General features: G+C 44.5%; 2 protein-coding genes across 2 annotated transcripts; one reads left to right on the forward strand and one right to left on the reverse strand.

The window, feature by feature from the left end:
- Positions 1 to 65: 65 nt before the first annotated feature.
- Positions 66 to 2,624, reverse strand: mkrn2os.1 (MKRN2 opposite strand, tandem duplicate 1). The gene is made up of 5 exons (XM_035764090.2): positions 2,510 to 2,624; positions 2,116 to 2,370; positions 1,925 to 1,971; positions 1,656 to 1,827; positions 66 to 554 (listed from the first exon to the last, which is right to left on the reverse strand). Exons 2-5 carry the CDS (start codon positions 2,340 to 2,342, stop codon positions 347 to 349), a joined length of 654 nt encoding a protein of 217 aa, XP_035619983.1. The 5' UTR covers positions 2,343 to 2,370; positions 2,510 to 2,624; the 3' UTR covers positions 66 to 346.
- Positions 2,552 to 26,129, forward strand: mkrn2 (makorin, ring finger protein, 2). Its single transcript, XM_035764089.2, has 8 exons — positions 2,552 to 2,701; positions 3,390 to 3,518; positions 4,012 to 4,205; positions 8,252 to 8,589; positions 8,866 to 9,080; positions 10,057 to 10,167; positions 24,897 to 25,041; positions 25,128 to 26,129. Exons 1-8 carry the CDS (start codon positions 2,676 to 2,678, stop codon positions 25,281 to 25,283), a joined length of 1,314 nt encoding a protein of 437 aa, XP_035619982.1. The 5' UTR covers positions 2,552 to 2,675; the 3' UTR covers positions 25,284 to 26,129.
- The last annotated feature ends 319 nt before the right edge of the window (positions 26,130 to 26,448 follow it).

Consider the following 26,448-nt stretch of genomic DNA (forward strand, 5'->3'; position numbering starts at 1 on the left):
ATATGATGGTGATACGATATGGATTACATTTATGAATATTAAGGCTGTAGACACTCAAACATGCAAATTGGCAGTTATTATTTATTTTACTCTTATACAGACTCACTATATCATACACATCAACCTATTCAGATTTGCTACACACATATTCTCAATTTTCTAACATAATGGCATCAGCTTTTTAAATGTTTTATTAAAAGCATCAGGATTTATCTGTGCTAACCAACAACTAAGCATTAATAATATCATTGAAGTTCAACTTTATTGTCCAATTGTATACAAAATCCAACAGAAGGTCCTTCAGCTTTATCCCAACCCCTCTGAAAATTACACTAATACAAGCATCTTATAAATCAGCTACGTAGAAACCATGTTGATGGATCTCTTGGTAGACTGTGATGTATTTGGAGGCAGTCTTAACATGGGGCAGGACATGTTGCTGTGTGAAGTCATCCCTAGTGACTGACTCTCTGCCCTCTGCTCTCCTCAGCTGGTTCAGGAAGGACAGGGCAAAGCCATAGCAACACGAGCCAAACTCCCTCTCCTCTTCAAACCTGGAGCAAATACAGTGACCAGTGATGTGTTGTTGTTTTGGCTCTGTACTCCACTTTGGATTTGAAATTATACAATGACTGACGTTAAAGGGCAGACTGTCAGCTTTAATTTGAGGGTATTTTCATCTGTATTGGATGAACCGTTTCAAAATTACAGCCCTTTTGTACATACAGTAGTGCCCCCATTGTAGGGGCCAAAATGCATTGGGACAAATTCACTTGTGTATTAAAAACATTTACTATTTGGTTCTAAATTATGATTAATCCTGAATTAATTGTGAATTATAATGAGTGAGAAAGTTAGACATATTATACCCCCCCCAAAATGCTAACCACCTCTGTTATTGGAATGGTGAGAGGTTAGCATGTCTTGGGGGTATGATATAAAATGCTAACCTCCCCTGTGATTGTAATGGTGAGAGGTTAGTATGTCTTGGGGGTATAATATTTGTGCGTCGAACTTATCATTATTCACGATTGATTGTCTGTAATCATGGTAGCATTCACATGTAGAAGTGTTTAGAAACAGTCAATTCTTATTTACAATTAGTGACTCCAAAATGACAATACATTATTTAGCATTAATTTATTTTGGGCACAATAATCTGAAACACAACCCAAACAAACAGCAAATGCATCCAACTAATGTGTAGAGTCGCAGGCTTCATGTCGTCACTGTGCTATGAATAGGGGACCAAATACTTAACCCTTCACTACTTTAATACACAAGTGTCCCAATACTTTTTGTTCCCTAAAATGGGGGGGTACACTATGTACACAAACCTGCAATTTCTAAACGGTTCAGGGAGGGGAGGGGATTTCTAAACAGTTCACCCGATATGGATAAATACCCTCAAATTATTTGTATCGGTTCAAATCCAAAGTGCTGGAGTACAGAGCCAAAACAAACAAAAGAATTGTCACAGTACCAATACTTTTGGAGATTAGTCTGTCAAAAAAAATAATCATGTTGAAGTTTGTTATTATAAACTATAGAACCCCTTTATATTAAAGGTATTCTTTATGTGGGGTTTATAAAGTGGAAGCACCATCTTATCTTTTAGGTTTTAAGAATGAACTATTTCCATCTGTAATATTCACCTGTGTCGTGACCAGGTGGGGAGGAGGGAGAACTGTTCCAGCTCACTGTCCCACAGCGTCCCAGCTAGGCTGCCCCTGCTATTCCCGGGGGCCACCAGCGGCACACTGAGGCACTGCTCCCAGCCCTGTTCCTCTCTCTGGACTCCTGAGGAGGTGTAGCTGTACACCACACCTTGAACACAGACATCAGCTCTAGTTACCTAGTCCAGTCTAGCACCCAAACTGGCTGTTTTGATATTCAAACTGCAAGTAAACTATTCTGAAGGCACCTTGTGAGTTCGTAACTCCAACATGCAGCTCCGAGTCCTGCCATTCACTGTGACAAACACCATGACAGGTCCGGTCAGGAAGACACATGAAAGTTGAAAATACAAATTTAAAATGATTTACCTTTTAACATTCAATGTTGCAAAAAAACATTTGTTGACAAAATGGGAATACAGTAAAGATGTGGTTTTACCTAAGAAAAGCAGGTCCCAGTGAGGATCCAATGAGGAAGGCACACCGGACCTTGTGTCCATTACTAAATGGACATGGAACTATAACAGGTGCCTCGAGGAGGCTGAATCTCATCTGCTCCTGACAGATTGGGCATTTTCGCCCTGTGTTCTCTATTTGGAGCCTATTTTTGTCAAAACTATAGATTTTTCTTCCACAATGGTTAAACTTCAAGACAGTGCAGTCCATTGGAAGGTTCAACCGGGAAATGCATGAACTAGGGGATTAAAAACACGGGTGTTTTAAGCGTTACAAACGTTGCTAAAAAGAAAAAGGAAACAATTACAACGCGTTAAAAAAAATAATTTTTAAGAATACCTTTATTTATTCTTAAAGATAATCGTTTTTCAACATACCTGTCGTATGAGACTCATACCTGGCTGCTGACCTGTCGTGAACCTTCCCCTCGGAACCTTTCGTTCAGTGAATCTGGGGGTTTTATCGGCGGGACTTTTTGCTTTGCGCTCAAACGTGACAACGGGAACATCAATACCGCTGCACCAATGTTATTGAGCATAAAAAATGAACACGAAGCAAGTCACCTGCAGGTAGAACTTGTCCCGTGTTTACTGTTTTTATTGTGTCTTGAGTGTGTTTCTTGAGTGTGTGTCTTGCTTCGAGCTGTTTCAGTTCTTTGATTTGGCAAATGTTAGCTTCTTAGCTAGCTAAAGTTAGCTGGGATGCCGCTAACGATTCTGGTACGAAATATTTGTGAAAACATGCTGCAGTGTGTTGTGCAAAGTGAACATTTCCACGAATCACGCGATTGGTGCTTTTGCTTGCTAGTTAGCATTATAAAGTGCAGCTACCGGTAGTTAGCTATGTTAGCTGCTAGTTAGCCAGGCTAGCGTGTATGAATTACACCTACCAGCAAGATGCTGATGATGCCAGACCGTTTCTGTTGCTAACCAGTAGCCTCCAATCACTCCAATGTAAGAACCTAATCAGAATCTATCCCCGAACACCAGGCCTCAATACGTAGCTAGCAGTAGATATCATAGCTGGTGCTTGGTCCTTCTGTAGCTCAGTTGGTAGAGCATGGCGCTTGTAACGCCAGGGTAGTGGGTTCGATTCCCGGGACCACCCATATGTAGAATGTATGCACACATGACTGTAAGTCGCTTTGGATAAAAGCGTCTGCTAAATGGCATATATTATTATTATTATATCATAGCTAACCTCATGATCATAGCTCACCAAAAGCAAATTGTATCGGTTTGTTGTGTTGCTATGCAGGTATTTTCTCCATGGTGTCTGCCGAGAGGGGAATAGGTGCATGTTCTCTCATGACCTGACCACCAGTAAACCTTCAACCATCTGTAAGTTCTACCAGAGAGGTGTGTGTGCCTACGGAGACCGCTGCAGGTGAGACCCAACTTACTGACCACACCGATGGCCTGGAATGTAGGCTACAAATCACAGTTGAATTGTCAAATGGTTTATAAAATAGGCCAACTGTGACATTATTACTTACAGGCCCTTCCCAACAACGCAGAAAAAGCCAATAGAAAAGTAATAACACGTAATAAATTCCCATAGAAAACGTGGCTATATACACGGGGTACGAGGTAATTGAGGTAGATATGTACATATAATTAGGAATAAAATGACTAGGCAACAGCTAGATAATAAACAGTAGCAGAAGCGTAGGTGTTCATTGGTCGTGTACACAGATGATCATATGTGTGCAGTGCAGTGAAATGCTCATGATGCTTACAGTGCAGTAAGTAACAAACAGTACAATACCAATATACAACATAATCCCCAATCTACAGTCACTGTTTGCATTTTATGCACATAGCCCAACCATTGTGTTCAATATCTGATATTATGATGGAGTGTGACTCTCTCTGTGTAGGTATGACCACATCAAGCCGGCTGGTGGTGGTGGTGGAGGGGGGAGAGGTGTGCCCATGGACCTCCCTAACAGAAACCCCATCACTGCTGGGGCCTTCATTCCCCCTGGTGTTGCTGTCCCGGGACATCCAGGCAACTCTGCACCCCCACCCAGGCACAATGGAGGGAAGAAACCCCTGGTGCTGAGAGATAGAGGTACAGTACTGAACACCTTATGCTGGACACGCTCGGGTTTGTTATTTTAACTAAAACATCTTTGTTAAACAAATACCAAACTTGTTTTTGCATGGATTCTGCAACGCTGTTAGCTTTTAACATCTAGAACCGATATTGTCCCGGAATCCCGCTTAACTGAAGTTAAATTCTGCTTGAAAGAGCCGCTAAGCTCTTAACGTTAGCCATCAAGCTAACGAAGTTATCCCCAGATGAGTTTTCCAATGAAGCCCTCTTTGGTCTGGAGAAGTAAATTAACGGTTCCAGCGCTGTAGGAGCTGTATTTACTACGATCTGGTTTGGGACAAACTGGTTCACTCAGAGGTCCAATACGACAATTGTTTGCTTGCCGAGAATTATAGGCTTGAGGTGGCTTCCTTAATCACGCAGGTCGCCAGCTTACGTAAGAAACAGGGGAAAACGCAGAGTGAAATGTTTACCTTTTCTATGCCGGTGACTGGACAGCGTTTGCGCTTGTTGGATGCGTCTCCGCTGGGGTTGCAAAATTCCAGGAACTTAAAATAAATTACATGGTTTTCCCCAAATCCTGTTTGGAGGATTCCAGAAATCAGGAAGGAATAAGCAAGTGTTGCCCGGAGTTCCCACATCTGATAGTGGAGTCAAAGGAGCACAGCCAGAGGAACATGGCGGTCGCATGTCACGAGCCGTGGAAGCCGAATACAGCGGCCTCTCGCAAGGCACTGCACTTGAAGAAACTTTCAAAGTTCTTGACAGACCTTCATGTTTTTAAGTAATGATGGACTGTCGTTTCTCTTTGCTTATTTGAGCTGTTCTTGCCATAATATGGACTTGGTCTTTTACCAAATAGGGCTATCTTCTGTATTCCACCCCTACCTTGTCACAACACAACTGATTGGCTCAAACGCATTAAGAAGGAAAGATATTCCACAAATTAACAAGGCACACCTGTTAATTGAAATGCTTTCCAGGTGACTACCTCATGAAGCTGGTTGAGAGAATGCCAGGACAGTGCCAAGCTGTCATCAAGGCAAAGGGTGGCTACTTTACTACATGATTCCTTAAGTTTTATTTCATAGTTTAGAGGTCTTTACTATTATTCTACAATGTATAAAATAGTAAAAATAAAGAAAAACCCTTGAATGAGTAGGTGTGTCAACTTTTGACTGGAACTGTATGTGTTATGGCTTTATTGTGGATAGAGTTACCTGTCTAACAAACCACAGGTGTTTTTGAATGGAAGCCTCTCCAACATAATCCAGGTAGAATCAGACATCTCCCAAGGCAGCTGTCTAGGCCCCCCACTTTTTTCAGTCTTTACTAATGACAAGCCACTGGCTTTGATTTAAGGCCTATGTGTCTGTGTGCGGATGACTCAACACTATACATATCAGCTACTACAGCGACTGAAATGACTGCAACACTTAAATCAAATCAAATGTATTTATATAGCCCTTCGTACATCAGCTGATATCTCAAAGTGCTGTACAGAAACCCAGCCTAAAACCCTAAACAGCAAGCAATGCAGGTGTAGAAGCACAGTGGCTAGGAAAAACTCCCTAGAAAGGCCAAAACCTAGGAAGAAACCTAGAGAGGAACCAGGCTATGTGGGGTGGCCAGTCCTCTTCTGGCTGTGCCGGGTGGAGATTATAACAGATCATGGCCAAGATGTTCATAAATGACCAGCATGGTCGAATAATAATAAGGCAGAACAGTTGAAACTGGAGCAGCAGCACGGCCAAGTGGACTGGGGACAGCAAGGAGTCATCGTGTCAGGTAGTCCTGGGGCATGGTCCTAGGGCTCAGGTCCTCCGAGAGAGAGAAAGAGAGAGAATTAGAGAACGCACACTTAGATTCACACAGGACACCGAATAGGACAGGAGAAATACTCCAGATATAACAAACTGACCCTAGCCCCCCGACACATAAACTACTGCAGCATAAATACTGGAGGCTGAGACAGGAGGGGTCAGGAGACACTGTGGCCCCATCCGAGGACACCCCCGGACAGGGCCAAACAGGAAGGATATAACCCCACCCACTTTGCCAAAGTACAGCCCCCACACCACTAGAGGGATATCTTCAACCACCAACTTACCATCCTGAGACAAGGCTGAGTATAGCCCACAAAGATCTCCGCCATGGCACAACCCAAGGGGGGGGCGGCAACCCATACAGGATAACCACATCAGTGAATCAACCCACTCAGGTGACGCACCCCTTCCAGGGACGGCATGAGAGAGCCCCAGTAAGCCAGTGACTCAGCCCCTGTAATAGGGTTAGAGGCAGAGAATCCAAGTGGAAAGAGGGGAACCGGCCAGGCAGAGACAGCAAGGGCGGTTCGTTGCTCCAGAGCCTTTCCGTTCACCTTCCCACTCCTGGGCCAGACTACACTCAATCATATGACCCACTGAAGAGATGAGTCTTCAGTAAAGACTTAAAGGTTGAGACCGAGTTTGCGTCTCTGACATGGGTAGGCAGACCGTTCCATAAAAAATGGAGCTCTATAGGAGAAAGCCCTGACTCCAGCTGTTTGCTTAGAAATTCTAGGGACAATTAGGAGGCCTGCGTCTTGTGACCGTAGCGTACGTGTAGGTATGTACGGCAGGACCAAATCAGAGAGATAGGTAGGAGCAAGCCCATGTAATGCTTTGTAGGTTAGCAGTAAAACCTTGAAATCAAAGCCCTCGCTTTGACAGGAAGCCAGTGTAGAGAGGCTAGCACTGGAGTAATATGAGCAAATTTTTTGGTTCTAGTCAGGATTCTAGCAGCCGTATTTAGCACCAACTGAAGTTTATTTAGTGCTTTATCCGGGTAGCCGGAAAGTAGAGCATTGCAGTAGTCTAACCTAGAAGTGACAAAAGCATGGATAAATCATTTTTGGACAGAAAGTTTCTGATTTTTGCAATGTTACGTAGATGGAAAAAAGCTGTTAAAAAACAGCAGCAGTTTCAGAGTGAGTCCTACATCAAACCAAAAGCATTGTATTTGGGACAAATCCTTCACTAAATCATAAACCTCAACTAAATTTTGTTGTAAATAATGAGGAAATTTAGCAAGTTGAGGTGACTAAACTGCTTGGAGTAACTCTGGATTGTAAACTGTCATGGTCAAAACATATTGATACAACAGTAGCTAAGATGGGGAGAAGTCTGTCTATAATAAATCCCAGCTCTACCTTAACAGCACTATCAATAAGGCAGGTCGTACAGGCACTAGTTTTGTCCCACCTTGACTACTGTTCAGTTTTGTGGTCAGGTGCCACAAAGAGGATCTTAAGAAAATTGCAATTGTCTCAGAACAGGGCAGCACGGCTGGCACTTGGATGTACACAGAGAGCTAACATGAATAATATGCATGTCAATCTCTCCTGGCTCAAAGTGGAGGAGAGATTGACCGTCATCACTACTTGTATTTATGAAAGGTTTTGAAATGTTGAAAGCACCGAGCTGTCTGTTTTAAATGACTAGCACACAGCTCAGACACCCATGCATACCCCACAAGACATGTCATCACAGTCCCTAAGTCCAGAACAGACTATGGGAGGTGCACAGTACTACATAGAGCCATGACTACATGGAAACTCTATTCCACAGTACTACATAGAGCCATGACTACATGGAAACTCTATTCCACATCAAGTAACTGATGCAATCAGTAAAATTAGAATTATAAAACAGATTATGGAACTGTGAAGCAACAAACAGACACATGCATACACACATGTACACATGGATTTTGTCTTTTTAGATATGTGGTAGTGGAGTAGGGGCCTGAGGGCACGCACTTAGTGCTGTGAAATCTGTTATACAGTTTTAAAAACATTACAATGCATTCATAACTGCTTTACTCTTCCTGGGGTCTGGCAAAATTAACTGATGCCTTGGCAGCAGCTAATGGGGATCCATAATAAATACAACACCCTGGTGCTGAGAGATAAAGCTACGGTATGTAGTTTAGTTTGCCACTAGGAGGTCAATGTAATGCAGCCAGCAGTATAATCCAGAGGTCTGTTCCCTTCAACTGTATCCTGTGTGTGTGTGTTCCAGCCCAGGGCTGTGACAGCAGAATGATGCCTTATGGTGGAGATGGCCCAGAGGTAACCGAGGCGGAGTGTTGGGCGGAATACCAGGAAAACGGCGCCCATGCCAAACCTCATTCCTACCTGGACGCCATCAGGACCAGTCTGGAGTGTTCTGCCACGGCCAGCCCCTACCCACTCCCTGTCTCTGTCCCCTGCCCCCAGCAACAGCTCTGTCCCTCTGCTGCTGCAGGACAGTGTCACTATGGAAACACCTGTCCCTATCTCCATGGTGACCTGTGTGACATTTGCAGGCTGCAGGTGCTCCACCCACACGACCCTGAGCAGAGGAGAGCTCACGAGAAGGTAGGACCCATACTTTAACCCTAACCCCCACATGACCCTGAGCAGAGGAGAGTTCAGGAAGCCAATTTACTCTGTACCCACTAACACTAACTACACTGGTTGGAGTGAAACTGTGTCATACAAACAACAAGAATAGGTCATTTTGGATATCAAGTGATCAACAGAAGATCGAAAACATACGATTACATAATTCAATGTGGTGATGGTGATTTATAAATGAAATAGCATGGATATGGATCAAGTCTGGATTCATTCCATGTGATGGCTGTCCCTCAGATGTGTATGTTGGTGTTTGAGGCGGACATGGAGAAGGCGTTTGCAGCGCAGCACAGCCAGGACAAGGTGTGTTCTATCTGTATGGAGGTGGTTTATGAGAAAGCTGCTGCCTCAGAGAGACGCTTCGGGATCCTCTCTTCCTGCTGCCACACATACTGCCTCTCCTGCATCCGCCAGTGGCGCTGCGCCAAGCAGTTTGAGAACAAGATCATCAAGTGAGTTGATATCTACTATTCTATACTCCCGAAGCAGTTTTAAAACAAGATCATCTAGTAAATTGATATCTACTATTCTATACTCCCGAAGCAGTTTGAAAACAAGATCATCTAGTGAGTTGATACCAGCTATACACACCAAGCAGTTGGTTTATATACCTCACATTTCATCATAAATGTCCCTCCTCTCAGATACAACGGCAATATAGTTCAAGCCTTCTCACATTGTCTGCCACCTGTTAAACAATCTACTACAAGCCCAAGGTCTCTCCCCTCCTTGGGTAGAGACAGAATGTTCTGTAAGGAACACAGTATTCCAGCCGGTCTGACGATAGCTCCATTCGTTTCTAACAAGGAACAGAAAGTCCTTGTTCTAATTCTTGACTAAAACTACACACCTTATATTCAGTATTATGATTTCAAATAAGATTCATACAGTAACAGAGTAGTATTCTGTTTAGTTATAATTCTAAGCTAAATGTATACATCATTTAGTCATTATTCATAAACATCCCATAAATAACTGATATAGTATACACACCAAGCAGTATGAAAACACGATCATCAATAATATACTATACTCTGCCAAGCAATTTGAAAACAAGATCATCAAGTAAAGTACATCGTCTACGTTTCTGTAACTAGACCCAAATTCATATGCGGTACTGAGTAGTTCTGATTTAGGATCAAGTCCATGTAATATTATGATCTTAGATCAGCACTCCTACTCTTGAGATTTTTTAAATGGATATGTGCCCTGATCTTGTTTCATCTGTTACCATGGCTATCAGGGTGCTTCTATAAGCACATGTGTAGCCTCCACTGTTATTACTGTGTTTAGAAACTCAGATGATCAGGTGATACTGACAACTTGAGGGAGTAGCAGCTAGTTGAGCAACATGATGCCACTGTGATGTGAAGCAGAATGACTGGCCATAATATACAGTGATGCGGCTAACCGTGTGCCTCTCTCCAGGTCATGTCCAGAGTGCAGAGTGGTGTCTGAGTTTGTCATCCCCAGTGTGTACTGGGTGGAGGACCAGGATGAGAAGAACAGACTGATAGAGGACTTCAAGTCTGGAGTCAGGTATGTATATACACAGTACGAGTTAAATGTTTGGACACACCTACTCATTCCAGGGTTTTATTTTTACTATATTGTAAAACACATGGCATCATGTAGTAACCAAAAAAAGTGTTAAACAAATCAAAATATTCATGCTTTTATGACAGCATTGCCTCAACCAGCTTCATGAGGTAGTCACCTGGAATGCATTTCAATTAACAGGTGTGTCTTAATTTGTAGAATTTCTTCCCTTAATGCGTTTCGGCCAATCAGTTGTGTTGTGACAAGGTAGGGGTGGTATACAGAAGATGGCCCTATTTGGTAAAAGACCAAGTCCATATTATGGCAAGAACAGCTCGAATAAGCAAAGAGAAACGACAGTCCGTCAATATGGAAAATGTCATGCAACTCGCTGAGAGAATGCAAAGCTGTCATCAAGGGTGCCTACTTTGAAGAATCTCAAATATTTGTTTTACACTTTTTTGGTTATTACATTATCCATAAGTGTTTTGATGTCTTCACTATTATTCTACAATGTAGAAAATATAAATAAACCTTTGAATGAGTAGGTGTTCAAAAACATTTGACTGGTGCTGTGTATGTATGTATATTCACAACATGCAACAATTTCAAAGACTTTACTGAGTTACAGTTCATATAAGGAAATCGGTCAATTGTAATGAATTCATTATGCCCTAATCTATGTATTTCACATGACTGGGAATATAGATATGCATCTGTTGGTCAGATACCTTACATCAACAAAAAAGGTAGGGGCATGTATCAGAAAACCAGTCAGTATCTGGTGGGACCATTTGCCTCATGCAGCGCGACATCTTCTCAGAGTTGATCTGGCTGTTGATTGTGGAATGTTGTCCCACTCCTCTTCAATGGCTGTGCGAAGTTTCTGGCTATTGGGAAGTAGAGCTTTGGGGGGTCTTACTATTGTATATATAGTTTCTGGCTATTGGGAAGTAGAGCTTTGGGGGGTCTTACTATTGTATATATAGTTTCTGGCTATTGGGAAGTAGAGCTTTGGGGGGTCTGGCTATTGGTGGAAACTGGGATAAGCTGTCGTACATGTCAATCCATCCTCAATGACATCTCTGGTGAGTATGCAGGCCGTGGAAGAATGTATCTTCCAGGAATTGTGTACAGATCCTTGCGACATGGATTGTACATTATTATGCTGAAACATGAGGTGATGGAGGCGAGACAATCGGCCTCAGAATCTCCTCACGGTATCTCTGTGCATTCAAATTGCCATTGATAAAATGCCATTTTGTTCGTTGTCCATAGCTTATTCCTGTCCATACCATAACCCCCCCACCATGGGGCACTCTGTTCACATCAGTAAACCGCAATTCCACATGACGCCATCTGCCCGGTACAGACAAACCGGGATTCATTTGTAAAGAACACACTTCTCCACCATCAACGGTGAGCTTTTGCCCACTGGAACGGGTTACTACGCCGAACTGCAGTCAGGTCAAGACCCTGGTGAGGACGACGAGCACTCAGATGAGCTTCCTTGAGACGGTTTCTAACAGTTTCATCAGCTGTCTGGGTGGCTCTCCTCAAACCATCCCGCATGTGAAGAAGCGAGGCGTACTGACAAATTCTCTAAAACAACGTTGGAGGTAGCTTATGGTAGAGAAATTAACATTCAATGCTCTGTTGGACATTCCTGCAGTCAGCATGCCAATTGCACGCTCCCTCAAAACATCTGTGGCATTGTTGTGACAAAACGGCACATTTTAGTGGCCATTTGTTGTCCCCAGCACAAGGTGCACCTGAATCAGCTTCTTGATATGCTACACCTGTCAGGTAGATGGATTATATTGGCAAAAGAGAAATGCTCACTAACAGGGATATAAACACATTTGTGCACGTTAGAGAAAAATGTCTTGAGCGTATGGAACATTTGATAATTTATTTAACCAGGTAGGCCAGTTGAGAACACCTTTATTTAACCAGGTAGGCCAGTTGAGAACACCTTTATTTAACCAGGTAGGCTAGTTGAGAACACCTTTATTTAACCAGGTAGGCTAGTTGAGAACACCTTTATTTAACCAGGTAGGCTAGTTGAGAACACCTTTATTTAACCAGGTAGGCTAGTTGAGAACACCTTTATTTAACCAGGTAGGCTAGTTGAGAACACCTTTATTTAACCAGGTAGGCCAGTTGAGAACACCTTTATTTAACCAGGTAGGCCAGTTGAGAACACCTTTATTTAACCAGGTAGGCCAGTTGAGAACACCTTTATTTAACCAGGTAGGCCAGTTGAGAACACCTTTATTTAACCACGAAGGCCAGTTGAGAACAAGTTCTCATTTGCAACTGCGACCTGGCCAAGATAATAATAAAAATAATAATAATATGCCATTTAGCAGACGCTTTTATCCAAAGCGACTTACAGTCATGTGTGCATACATTCTACGTATGGGTGGTCCCGGGAATCGAACCCACTACCCTGGCGTTACAAGCGCCATGCTCTACCAACTGAGCTACAGAAGATAAAGCAAAGCAGTGCGACAAAAACAACAGAGTTACACCTGAATTGCTTGCTGTTTGGCGTTTTAGGCTTGGTTTCTGTATAGCACTTTGATATATCAGCTGATGTAAGAAGGGCTATATAAATACATTTGATTTGAATAAACATTCAGTCAATAATACAGTAGAAAAAAGAAAAGTGTCTATATACAGTGAGTGCAAATGAGGTAAGATAAGGGTGTTAAGGCAATAAATAGGCCATGGTGGCGAAGTAATTACAATATTGCAATTAAACCCTGGAATGGTGAATGTGCAAGTAGAGATACTGGGGTGCAAAGGAGCAAGATAAATAAATACAATATGGGGATGAGGTAGTTGGATGGGCTGTTTACAGATGGGCTATGTACGGGTGCAGTGATCTGTGAGCTGCTCTGACAGCTGATGCTTAAAGCTAGTGGGGGAGATATGAGTCTCCAGCTTCAGTGATTTTTGCAGTTCGTTCCAGTCATTGGCAGCAGAGAACTGGAATGAGAGGCGGCCAAAGGAGGAATTGGCTTTGGGGGTGACCAGTGAGATATACCTGCTGGGGCGCGTGCTACGAGTGGGTGCGGCTATGGTGACCAGTGAGCTAAGATAAGGTGGGGCTTTACCTTGCAGAGACTTGTAGATGACCTGGAGCCGGTGGGTTTGGCGACGAGTATGAAGGGAGGGCCAGCCAACGAGGGCGTACAGGTCGCAGTGGTAGGTAGTATATGGGGCTTTGGTGACAAAACGGATGGCACTATGATCGACTGCATCCAATTAGTTGAGTAGAGTGTTGGAGGCTGTTTTATAAATTACATCGCCGAAGTCGAGGATCGGTAAGATGATCAGTTTTACGAGGGTAAGTTTGGCAGCATGAGTGAAGGATGCGAAATAGGAAGCCGATTCTAGATTTAATTTTGGATTGGAGATGCTTAATGTGAGTCTACAGTCTAACCAGACACCTAGGTATTTGTAGTTATCCACGTATTCTAAGTCGTGGCCGTCCAGAGTAGTGATGCTGGACCGGCGGGCAGGTGCAGGCACTGATCGGTTGAAGAGCATGCATTTAGTTTTACTTGCATTTAAGAGCAGTTGGAGGCCATGGAAGGAGAGTTGTATGGCATTGAAGCTCGTCTGGAGGTTAGTTAACACAGTGTCCAAAGAAGGGCCAGAAGTACACAGAATGGTGTTGTCTGCGTAGAGGTGGATCAGAGAATCACCAGCAGCAAGAGCGACATCATTGATGTATACAGAGAAGAGAGTCAGCCTGAGAATTGAACCCTGTGACACCCCCATAGAGACTGCCAGAGGTCCGGTCAAACAGGCCCTTCGATTCGACACACTGAACTCTATCAGAGAAGTCGTTACCAGGTAGTTTTACAATTGGCTCATACATCCCCCTCTTCTCCCCTGTAAACAGGCCGTTGCTGCAAATGAGAATGCGTTCTCAGTCAACTGACCTGGTAAAGTAACAGATAAATAAATAAAAATAAAGTTGGTGAACCAGGCAAGGCAATCATTTGAGAAACCAATGCTGTTGAGTTTGCCAATAAGAATCTGGTGATTGACAGAGTCGAAAGCCTTGGCCAGGTCGATTTAATATGGGTGCACAGTAAAGTAATGTCTCTTATCGATGGCGGTTAGGATATCATTTAGGACCTTGAGCGTGGCTGAGGTGCACCCATGACCAGCTCTCAAACCAGACTGCATCGCGGAGATGGTACTGTGGGATTCGAAACTGTCGGTAATCTGTTTAACTTGGCTTTCGAAGACCTTAGAAAGGCAGGTAGGATAGATATAGGTCGAGAAACGTCTCCCCCTTTGAAGATGGGGATGACCGCAGCAGCTTTCCAATCTTTGGGAATCTCAGACGATACGAAAGAGAGGTTGAACAGGCTAGTGATAGGGGTTGCAACAATTTCAGCAGATAATTCTAGAAGAGAGGGTCCAGATTGTCTCGCCCGGCTGATTTGTAGTGGTCCAGAATTTGCAGCTCTTTCAGAACATCTATCTAGATTTGGGTGAAGGAGAAATGGGGAAGGCTTGGGCAAGTTGCTGTGGGGAGTGCAGGGTTGTTGACTGGGGTAGCCAGATGAAAAGCATGGCCAGCCGTAGAAAAATGCTTATTGAATTTCTCGGTGGTGACAGTGTTTCCTATCCTCTGGGAGGAGGTGCTCTTATTCTCCATGGACTTTAGTGTCCCAGAACTTTTTTGAGATTGTGCTACAGGATGCAAATTTCTGCAGACTAGAAAGCTAGTCTTAGCTTTCCTAACTTCCCTGAAAAGTTGCATGTCACAGGGGCTATTCGATGCTAATGCAGAATGCCACAGGATATTTTTGTGCTCGTCAATGGCAGGCAGGTCTGGAGAGAACCAAGGGCTATATCTGTTCCTGGATCTACATTTTTTGAAAAGGGCATGTTTATTTAAGATGGTGAGGAAGGCATTTTTAAAGAATGACCAGGTCATATCCTTCCAGGATACCCGGGCCAGGTCTATTAGAAAGGCCTGCTCGCTGAAGTGTTTTAGGGAGCGTTTGACAGTGATGAGGGGTGGTCGTTTGACAGCGGACCCATTATGGATGCAGGCAATGATCGCTGATATCTTGGTTGAAGACAGCAGAGGTGTATTTGGAGGGCCAGTTGATTAAGATATCTATGAGTGTGCCCATGTTTACAGATTTGGTGGGTTCATTGATAATTTGTGTGAGATTGAGAGCATCAAGCTTAGATTGTAGGATGGCCGGGGTGTTAAGCATGGTCCAGTTTAGGTCACCTAGCAGCACGAGCTTTGAAGATAGATGGGGGGCGATCAGTTCACATATGGTGTCCAGGGCACAGCTGGGAGCAGAGGGTGGTTTATAGCAAGCGGCAACGCTGAGAGGCATCGTGTCAAGAAGCTGTGCAGCTTGGTATGGGTCGTGTTCCGCATGGTTCTCGACCTTCGCCTCTCCCAAGCCCATACTGGAGTTGCAGCAATGAGACAAGACTCACTACCAACTTTGGGGAAGCTCTTTCCTGTTTCAGCATGATAATGCCCTCGTGCACAAAGCATGATCCATACGGAAATGGTTTATCGATCAGTGTGGAAGAACTTGACTGGCCTGCACAGAGCCCTGACCTCAACTCCATCGAACACCTAGGGATGAATTGGAACCCTGACTGCGAGCCAGGCCTAATCGCCAAACATCAGTGCCTGACCTCACTAATGCTCTTGTGGCTGAATGGAAGCAAGTCCCTGCAGCAATGTTCCAACATCTAGTGGAAAGCCTTCCCAGAAGAGTGGAGGCTGTTATAGCAGCAATGTTCCAACATCTATTGGAAAGCCTTCCCAGAGGAGTGGAGGTTGTTATAGCAGCAAAGGGGGAAAACAACTCCATATTAATGCCCATGATTTTGGAATGAGATGTTTGATGAGCAGGTGTCCATATACTCTTGGCCATGTAATTGGCCAAGAACTGCAACGCTGCTGTGTTTTTCACACTCAACAATAGTCCACCACCCAAAGGACATCCAGCCAACTTGACAACTTAAATCCGTTTTACCACATTTCTACCAGCATGTCACATGTGCAACCAGAGGGAAACAACTCTAGACCACCTTTACTCCACACACAGAGATACATACAAAGCTCTCCATTTGGCAAATTTGACCATAATTCTGATTCCTGCTTACAAGCAAAAACCTAAAGCAGGAAGTACCAGTGACTCGCTCAATACAGAAGTGGTCAGATGAAGCGGATGCTAAGCTACAGGACTGTTTTGCTAGCACAGACTGGAATATGTTCCGGGATTCATCCAATGGCATTGAGGAGAATACCACATCAGTCATCGGCTTCATCAAGTGCATCAATGACGTCGTCCCCAAAGTGACCATACGTACATATCCTAACCAGAAGCTATGGATTACAGGCAACATCTGCATCAAGCTAAAAGCTAGAGCTGCCACTTTCAAGGAGCGGGACACTAATTCGGACGCTAATAAGAGATCATGCTATGCCCTCAGACGAACCATCAAACAGGCAAAGCGTCAATACAGGACCAAGATTGAATCCTACTCTGACGGTCGTCGGATGTGGCAGGGCTTGAAAACTATCAGACTACAAAGGGAAACACAGCCGCCAGCTGCACAGTGACGCAAGCCTACCAGACGAGCTAAATGCCTTTTATGCTCGCTTCTAAGCAAGCAACACTAAAGCATGCATGAGAGCACCAGCTAGTTCCGGACGAGTGTGTGATAACACTATTGGTAGCCGATGTGAGCAATATCTTTAAACAGGGCAACATTCACAAATCCGCGGGGGAAGACTGATTACCAGGATGTGTACTCAAAGCATGTGCAGACCAACTGGCAAGTGTCTTCACTGACATTTTCAACCTCTTCCTGACCGAGTCTGTAATACCTATGTGTTTCAAGCAGACCACTATAGTCCCTGTGCCCAAGGAAGCAAAGGTAACCTGCCTAAATAATTACCACCCCGTAGCATTCACATCGGTAATGAAGTGGTTTGAAAGGCTGGTCATGTCTCACATCAACAGTATAAACCCTGATACCCTACACCCACTCCAATTCGCATACCGCCCCAACAGATCCAATCAAACTCCACACTGCCCATTCCCACCTGGACAAAAGCAACCCCTATGTGAGGATGCTGTTCATTGACTACAGCTCAGCGTTCAACACCATAGTGCCCACAAAGCTCATCACTAAGCTAAGGACCCTGGGACTAAACACCTCGCTCTAGAACTGGATCCTGGACTATCCTGACTGGCTGCCCCCAGGTGGTAAGGGTAGGCAACAACACAACACGCCTGCCACGCTCATCCTCAACACTGGGGCCCCTCAGGACTCCAACACCATCAAGTTTGCTGACGACAACAGTGGTACAACAAGTGGTAGGCCTGTTCACCGACAACAATGAAACAGCCTATAGGGAGGTGGTCAGAGAACTGGCAGCATGGTGCCAGGACAACAACCTCTCCCTCAACCTGACCAAGACAAAGGAGCTGATCGTGGATTACAGGAAAAGGTGGACCGAACAGGCCCAATAACATCAACGGGGCGATAGTGGAGCGGGTTGAGAGTTAAGTTCCTTGGTGTCCACATCTCCAATGATCTATCATGGTCCAAACACCAAGACCGTCTTAAAGAGGGCACGACAAAACCCATTCCCACTCAGGTCCCCAGATCCTCAAAAGTTCTACAGCTGCACCATCGAGAGCATCCTGACCGGTTGCATCACCGCCTGGTATGGCAACTGCTCGGCATCTTACGGTAAGGCACTACAGAGGGTAGTGCGTACGGCCCAGTACATCACTGGGGCCAAGCTTCCTGCTCCCTCTGCTGTTTCCTGAAGTCCACAATCAGACATTTAAACGTGTTAACCCTCGCAAGGCTGCAGGCCCAGACGGCATCCCCAGCCGCGCCCTCAGAGCATGCGCAGACCAGCTGGCCGGTGTGTTTACGGACATATTCAATCAATCCCTATACCAGTCTGCTGTTCCCACATGCTTCAAGAGGGCCACCATTGTTCCTGTTCCCAAGAAAGCTAAGGTAACTGAGCTAAACGACTACCGCCCCGTAGCACTCACTTCCGTCATCATGAAGTGCTTTGAGAGACTAGTCAAGGACCATATCACCTCCACCCTACCTGACACCCTAGACCCACTCCAATTTGCTTACCGCCCAAATAGGTCCACAGACGATGCAATCTCAACCACACTGCACACTGCCCTAACCCATCTGGACAAGAGGAATACCTATGTGTGAATGCTGTTCATTGACTACAGCTCGGCATTCAACACCATAGTACCCTCAAGCTCGTCATCAAGCTCGAGACCCTGGGTCTCGACCCCGCCCTGTGCAACTGGGTACTGGACTTCCTGACGGGCCGCCCCCAGGTGGTGAGGGTAGGCAACAACATCTCCTCCCCGCTGATCCTCAACACTGGGGCCCCACAAGGGTGCGTTCTGAGCCCTCTCCTGTACTCCCTGTTCACCCACGACTGCGTGGCCACGCACGCCTCCAACTCAATCATCAAGTTTGCGGACGACACAACAGTGGTAGGCTTGATTACCAACAACGACGAGACGGCCTACAGGGAGGAGGTGAGGGCCCTCGGAGTGTGGTGTCAGGAAAATAAGAGAATCCCAGTGGAAAGAGGGGAACCGGCCAGGCAGAGACAGCAAGGGCGGTTCGTTGCTCCAGAGCCTTTCCGTTCACCTTCCCACTCCTACACTCAATCATATGACCCACTGAAGAGATGAGTCTTCAGTAAGGACTTAAAGGTTGAGACCGAGTTTGCGTCTCTGACATGGGTAGGCAGACCGTTCCATAAAAATGGAGCTCTATAGGAGAAAGCCCTGCCTCCAGCTGTTTGCTTAGAAATTCTAGGGACATTTAGGAGGCCTGTGTCTTGTGACCGTAGCGTACGTGTAGGTATGTACGGCAGGACCAAATCAGAGAGATAGGTAGGAGCAAGCCCATGTAATGCTTTGTAGGTTAGCAGTAAAACCTTTAAATCAACCCTTGCTTTGACAGGAAGCCAGTGTAGGGAGGCTAGCACTGCAGTAATATGATCAAATTTTTGGGTTCTAGTCAGGATTCTAGCAGCCGTATTTAGCACTAACTGAAGTTTATTTAGTGCTTTATCCGGGTAGCCGGAAAGTAGAGCATTGCAGTAGTCTAACCTAGAAGTGACAAAAGCATGGATTAATTTTTCTGCATCATTTTTGGACAGAAAGTTTCTGATTTTTGCAATGTTACGTAGATGGGAAAAAAAGCTGTCCTTGAAATGGTCTTGATATGTTCTTCAAAAGAGAGATCAGGGTCCAGAGTAACGCCGAGGTCCTTCACAGTTTTATTTGAGACGACTGTACAACCATTAAGATTAATTGTCAGATTCAACCGATGATCTCCTTGTTTCTTGGGACCTAGAACAAGCATCTCTGTTTTGTCCGAGTTTAATAGTAGAACGTTTGCAGCCATCCACTTCCTTATGTCTGAAACACATGCTTCTAGCGAGGGCAATTTTGGGGCTTCACCATGTTTCATTGAAATGTACAGCTGGGTGTCATCCGCATAGCAGTGAAAGTTAACATTATGTTTTCGAATGACATCCCCAAGAGGTAAAATATATAGTGAAAACAATAGTGGTCCTAAAACGGAACCTTGAGGAACACCGAAATGTACAGTTGATTTGTCAGATGACAAACCATTCACAGAGACAAATTGATATCTTTCCGACAGAAAACCAGGCCAGAACTTGTCCGTGTAGACCAATTTGGGTTTCCAATCTCTCCAAAAGAATGTGGTGATCGATGGTATCAAAAGCAGCACTAAGGTCTAGGAGCACGAGGACAGATGCAGAGCCTCGGTCTGATGCCATTAAAAGGTAATTTTCCACCTTCACAAGTGCAGTCTCAGTGCTATGATGGGGTCTAAAACCAGACTGAAGAATTTCGTATACATTGTTTGTCTTCAGGAAGGCAGTGAGTTGCTGCGCAACAGCCTTTTCTAACATTTTTGAGAGGAATGGAAGATTTGATATAGGCCGATTAGTTTTTTATATTTTCTGGGTCAAGGTTTGGCTTTTTCAAGAGAGGCTTTATTACTGCCACTTTTAGTGAGTTTGGTACACATCCGGTGGATAGAGAGACGTTTATTATGTTCAACATAGGAGGGCCAAGCACAGGAAGCAGCTCTTTCTGTAGTTTAGTTGGAATAGGGTCCAGTATGCAGCTTGAAGGTTTAGAGGTCATGATTATTTTCATCATTGTGTCAAGAGATATAGTACTAAAATACTTGAGCGTCTCTCTTGATCCTAGGTCCTAGCAGAGTTGTGCAGACTCGGGACAACTGAGCTTTGAAGGAATACGCAGATTTAAAGAAGTCCATCATTTGCTTTCTAATAATCATAATCTTTTCCTCAAAGAAGTTCATGAATTTATCACTGCTAAAGTGAAAGCCATCCTCTCTTGGGGAATACTGCTTTTTAGTTAGCTTTGCGACAGTATCAAAAAGGAATTTCGGATTGTTCTTATTTTCCTCAATTAAGTTAGAAAAATAGGATGATCGAGCAGCAGTAAGGGCTCTTCGGTACTGTCTTTCCAAGCTAGTCGGAAGACTTCCAGTTTGGTGTGGCACCATTTCCGTTCCAATTTTCTGGAAGCTTGCTTCAGAGCTCAGGTATTTTCTGTGTACCAGGGATCCAGATTCTTATGAGAAATGTTTTTAGTTTTTAGGGTGCAACTGCATCTAGGGTATTGCGCAAGGTTAAATTGAGTTCCTCAGTTAGGTGGTTAACTGATTTTTGTCCTCTGGCGTCCTTGGGTAGACAGAGGGAATCTGGAAGGACATCAAGGAATCTTTGTGTTGTCTGTGAATTTATAGCATGACTTTTGATGTTCCTTGGTTGGGGTCTGAGCAGTTTATTTGTTGCTATTGCAAACGTAATAAAATGGTGGTCCGAAAGTGCAGGATTATGAGGAAAAACATTAAGATCCACAACATTTATTCCATGGGACAAAACTAGGTCCAGAGTATGACAGTGAGTGGGTCCAGAGACATGTTGGACAAAACCCACTGAGTCGATGATGGCTCCGAAAGCCTTTTGGAGTGGGTCTGTGGACTTTTCCATGTGAATATTAAAGTCACCAAAGATTAGAATATTATCTGATATGACTACAAGGTCCGATAGGAATTCAGGGAACTCAATGAGGAACGCTGTATATGGCCCAGGAGGCCTGTAAACAGTAGCTATAAAAAGTGATTGAGTAGGCTGCATAGATTTCATGAGTAGAAGCTCAAAAGACAAAAACATCTTTTTTTTTTTTGTAAATTGAATTTTGCTATCGTAAATGTTAGCAACATCTCTGCCTTTGCGGGATGCACGGGGGATATGGTCACTAGTGTAGCCAGGAGGTGAGGCCTCATTTAACACAGTGAATTCATCAGGCTTAAGCCATGTTTCAGTCAGGCCAATCACATCAAGATTATGATCAGTGATTAGTTCATTGACTATAATTGCCTTTGAAGTAAGGGATCGAACATTAAGTAGCCCTATTTTGAGATGTGAGGTATCATGATCTCTTTCAATAATGACAGGAATGGAGGAGGTCTTTATCCTAGTGAGATTGCTAAGGCGAACACCACCATGTTTAAGTTTTGCCCAACCTAGGTCGAGGCACAGACACGGTCTCAATGGTGATAGCTGAGCTGACTACACTGACTGTGCTAGTGGCAGACTCCACTATGCTGGCAGGCTGGCTAACAGCCTGCTGCCTGGCCTGCACCCTATTTCATTGTGGAGCTAGAGGAGTTAGAGCCCTGTCTATGTTGGTAGATAAGATGAGAGCACCCCTCCAGCTAGGATGGAGTCCGTCACTCCTCAGCAGGTCAGGCTTGGTCCTGTTTGTGGGTGAGTCCCAGAAAGAGGGCCAATTATCTACAAATTCTATCTTTTGGGAGGGGCAGAAAACAGTTTTCAACCAGCGATTGAGTTGTGAGACTGCTGTAGAGCTCATCACTCCCCCTAAGGGGGCCAGAGACAATTACTCAATGCCGACATCTTTCTAGCTGATTTACACGCAGAAGCTATGTTACGCTTGGTGATCTCTGACTGTTTCATCCTAACATCGTTGGTGCCGACGTGGATAACAATATCTCTATACTCTCTACACTCAGCAGTTTTAGCTTCAGACCATCTTCAGCACCATCTTCAGATGGTAGCACAGCTATCCTCGCCGTAAGGCGATCGTTCTCCTGTATATTATGAGTACAGCGACTGCAATTAGAAGGCATCATGTTAATGTTACTACTTAGCTTGGGTGTTGGAGGTCCTGACGAACGGTGTCCAGATAAAGCATCATGTTAATGTTACTGCTTAGCTTCGGCTGTTGGAGGTCCTGACGAACCATGTCCAGATAAAGCATCATGTTAATGTTACTACTGGTTGGCGGTGGAGGTCCTGTAGAACCATGTCCAGATAAAGCATCATGTTAATGTTACTACTTAGCTTGGGTGTTGGAGGTCCTGACGAACGGTGTCCAGATAAAGCATCATGTTAATGTTACTGCTTAGCTTCGGCTGTTGGAGGTCCTGACGAACGGTGTCCAGATAAAGCGTCCGGAGTGAAAAGGTTGAGGGAAAAATCAAAAATATAAACGGTAATTAAAAAGTAAAAACCGTAAAGTTGTCAGGTAGCAAAATAGGTTGGCAACAAAACGCACAGCAACACGTAAACATGTCTGCAAGTTGTGTACTACTACTACTACAGGCTGCTACTAGTACAGGCTACTACTACAGGCTGCTGCTGCTACAGGCTGCTACTACAGGCTGCTACTACAGGCTGCTACTAGTACAGGCTACTACTACAGGCTGCTACTACTACAGGCTGCTGCTGCTACAGGCTACTACTACAGGCTGCTACTAGTACAGGCTACTACTACAGGCTGCTGCTACAGGCTACTACTACAGGCTGCTGCTGCTACTACTACAGGCTGCTGCTGCTACTACAGGCTACTACTACAGGCTGCTGCTACAGGCTACTACTACAGGCTGCTGCTGCTACAGGCTACTACTACAGGCTGCTGCTGCTACAGGCTACTACTACAGGCTGCTGCTGCTACTACAGGCTACTACTACAGGCTGCTGCTGCTACTACAGGCTACTACTACAGGCTGCTGCTGCTACTACAGGCTACTACTACAGGCTGCTGCTGCTACTACTACAGGCTGCTGCTGCTACTACAGGCTACTACTACAGGCTGCTGCTGCTACTACTACAGGCTGCTGCTGCTACTACAGGCTACTTCTACTACAGGCTGCTACAGGCTACTACTACAGGCTGCTAATGCTACAGGCTACTACTACAGGCTGCTAATGCTACTACAGGCTACTACTACTCTAGGCTGCTACTAGTACAGGCTACTACTACAGGCTGCTAATGCTACTACAGGCTACTACTACTCTAGGCTGCTACTAGTACAGGCTACTACTACAGGCTGCTAATGCTACTACAGGCTACTACTACTCTAGGCTGCTACTAGTACAGGCTACTACTACAGGCTGCTAATGCTACTACAGGCTACTACTACTCTAGGCTGCTACTAGTACAGGCTACTACTACAGGCTGCTGCTGCTACAGGCTACTACTGGCAACTACTACTCTAGGCTGCTACTACTACAGGCTGCTGCTGCTACTACAGGCTACTACTACAGGCTGCTGCTGCTACTAGTACAGGCTGCTGCTACAGGCTACTACTGGCAACTACTACTCTAGGCTGCTACTAGTACAGGCTACTACTACAGGCTGCTAATGCTACAGGCTACTACTACAGGCTGCTAATGCTACTACTGGCAACTACTACTCTAGGCTGCTACTAGTACAGGCTACTACTTCAGGCTGCTAATGCTACTACAGGCTACTACTACTCTAGGCTGCTACTAGTACAGGCTACTACTACAGGCTGCTAATGCTACTACAGGCTACTACTACTCTAGGCTGCTACTAGTACAGGCTACTACTTCAGGCTGCTAATGCTACTACAGGCAACTACTACTCTAGGCTGCTACGAGTACAGGCTACTACTACTTCTCTAGGCTGCTACTACTACTACTACAGGCTGCTGCTGCTACTACAGGCTACTACTACTCTTGGCTGCTACAGGCTGAGCATACTACTACTTCTCTAGGCTGCTACTAGTACAGGCTATTACTACAGGATACTAAATACTACAGTCTACTACTACTACAGGATACTACTACTCTAGGATACTAACTACTACAGTCTACTACTATTATAGGATACTAACTACTACAGTCTACTACTACTACAGGATACTACTACTCTAGGACACTTACTACATTATATTACTACTACAGGCATCTCCAGGCTGCTACTGCAGGCTACTACTACTCTAGGATACTAACTACTACAGTCTACTGCTACTACTGGCTACTACTGCAGGCTGCTACTGCTACCACTGGCTACTACTGCAGGCTGCTACTGCTACTACTGGCTACTACTGCAGGCTGCTACTACTACTCTAGGATACTAACTACTACAGTCTACTGCTACTACTGGCTACTACTTTTGCCTTCAACCTTGCAATGCAATATTTCAACCACAAGAAACTGTGTGTATGCATGGTCTAAAGTTTTATAAATTAGGCCCCATGTCCCTAACCCTGCCAAGTGTCCTAGTTCCAACACCTGTTCTGTTTTCTCTTGCAGTAAGAAGCCGTGTAAATACTTTGACCAGGGCCGGGGAACCTGTCCATTTGGAGGAAAGTGTTTCTACATGCATGCTTACCCTGACGGAACGCGGGCCGAGCCGGACAAACCCCGCAAGCAGCTGGGCTCTGAGGGGAACGTGAGGGTACGGTGCTACTGCCAATACCTGCTACAATATAATACTTAACTAGCATCATGGTAACAGATCTTCTGTGTGTTGTTGGGTTGTAGTTCCTGAACTCTGTGCGTCTGTGGGACTTCATTGAGGAACGCGAGCAGCGCAGCGTTGCCCAACCGCAAGACGAGGTCAGCGAACTGAGAGAACTCTTCATGCAGATGTCTGGTCCAGGAAGGGAGGAGAGCAGCGGGGTGTCTGCCCAGCCCTGAGCGCTCAACATGGGGCCCAAACTACCCGTTACCCAGTCTAGCACTCTGACCAACGGCTCAAACTGCAAACATTCAACACTGGAGAATAACGTGTACTCACTAGTAAGCCTTTCATGTTGATGGTTTGAGGCTTTTTTTAAATTATATTTTTTAATCATGGTACATGTGTGTGTTAAGTAGTAAATCTGTACATAGAGCTGTAATGGTTCTGATATGCTTTAGATGGTCATATAGATCAGCCTTTCAGCCAGGCGACATGATAGTGGTGTTACAGGGAGGTTACATGAGAAACATCTAATTAATGCACACAAGTCTGTTTGACTCAATTTCATGAAATTTTGGCGTGTTAATTTAGACCGTTACATTTCTGTTGTCCAGGTAGCTAGTTCCTCCTAGAAGAACTGTTTAGTGTTGATGGATTCTCACAGAGGTTTAGCAACTTTATCGGTATAAAATAATAATGGTGACTTTATCCCACATCTGTAGTAAGACAATAAAGCAGACATCTACTGTTGAAACTGCCTGGGGTGACGAACCTATAGCAGGGAGTCTGTCTGGTGTCTAGATATTATGCTACAGTGCTTCATGTATATTCTATGGTAAATCATTCATTACTATGTTGGCTTCTAATGTATTTATCCAATAGGAGTCCATTCATTGAATAAATCAAATGTTTGACAGCGCTGTAGTGTTTTATAACCAATGGGTTAATGATGGAATAACTTGGATAAGGCCTGACATAGAACTTCACAACCATGGTGTGTGTTCTGTTTCAGTTCATTCAGTCTATATATTTGGCTTTGTTTATTCATTGTATTTTAATAAAATAATCTTTCAGGTTTATAATGCTTGTTCAAGTACAATATTTATCCTAGAAGGCAAACTAATAGATAACCAGATCATATGAAAATCCTTTAATTTTAAAACAACTTCATAATCCTTTCATGATTGAAGAGCCTTTGATTGACAGTTACGATAGCAGCTCTTCATCTATATACCCTGTAGGACAGTCCGACGGTTGTCATGGATGTGTGTAGGAAACAGTTAAAACACATCAGCTCTGCATGTCCACGCAGACAGCCATGTTGACGCTGGCAAAATGATTTGCCATATTAGCGGACATTATGTTCAGAAACACCCTCACGTCAGTGAGAGAAATAGCATC

Source organism: Oncorhynchus keta, unplaced genomic scaffold (genome assembly GCF_023373465.1).
Source record: "Oncorhynchus keta strain PuntledgeMale-10-30-2019 unplaced genomic scaffold, Oket_V2 Un_contig_1319_pilon_pilon, whole genome shotgun sequence".
In the NCBI taxonomy this organism is placed as follows: domain Eukaryota; kingdom Metazoa; phylum Chordata; class Actinopteri; order Salmoniformes; family Salmonidae; genus Oncorhynchus; species Oncorhynchus keta.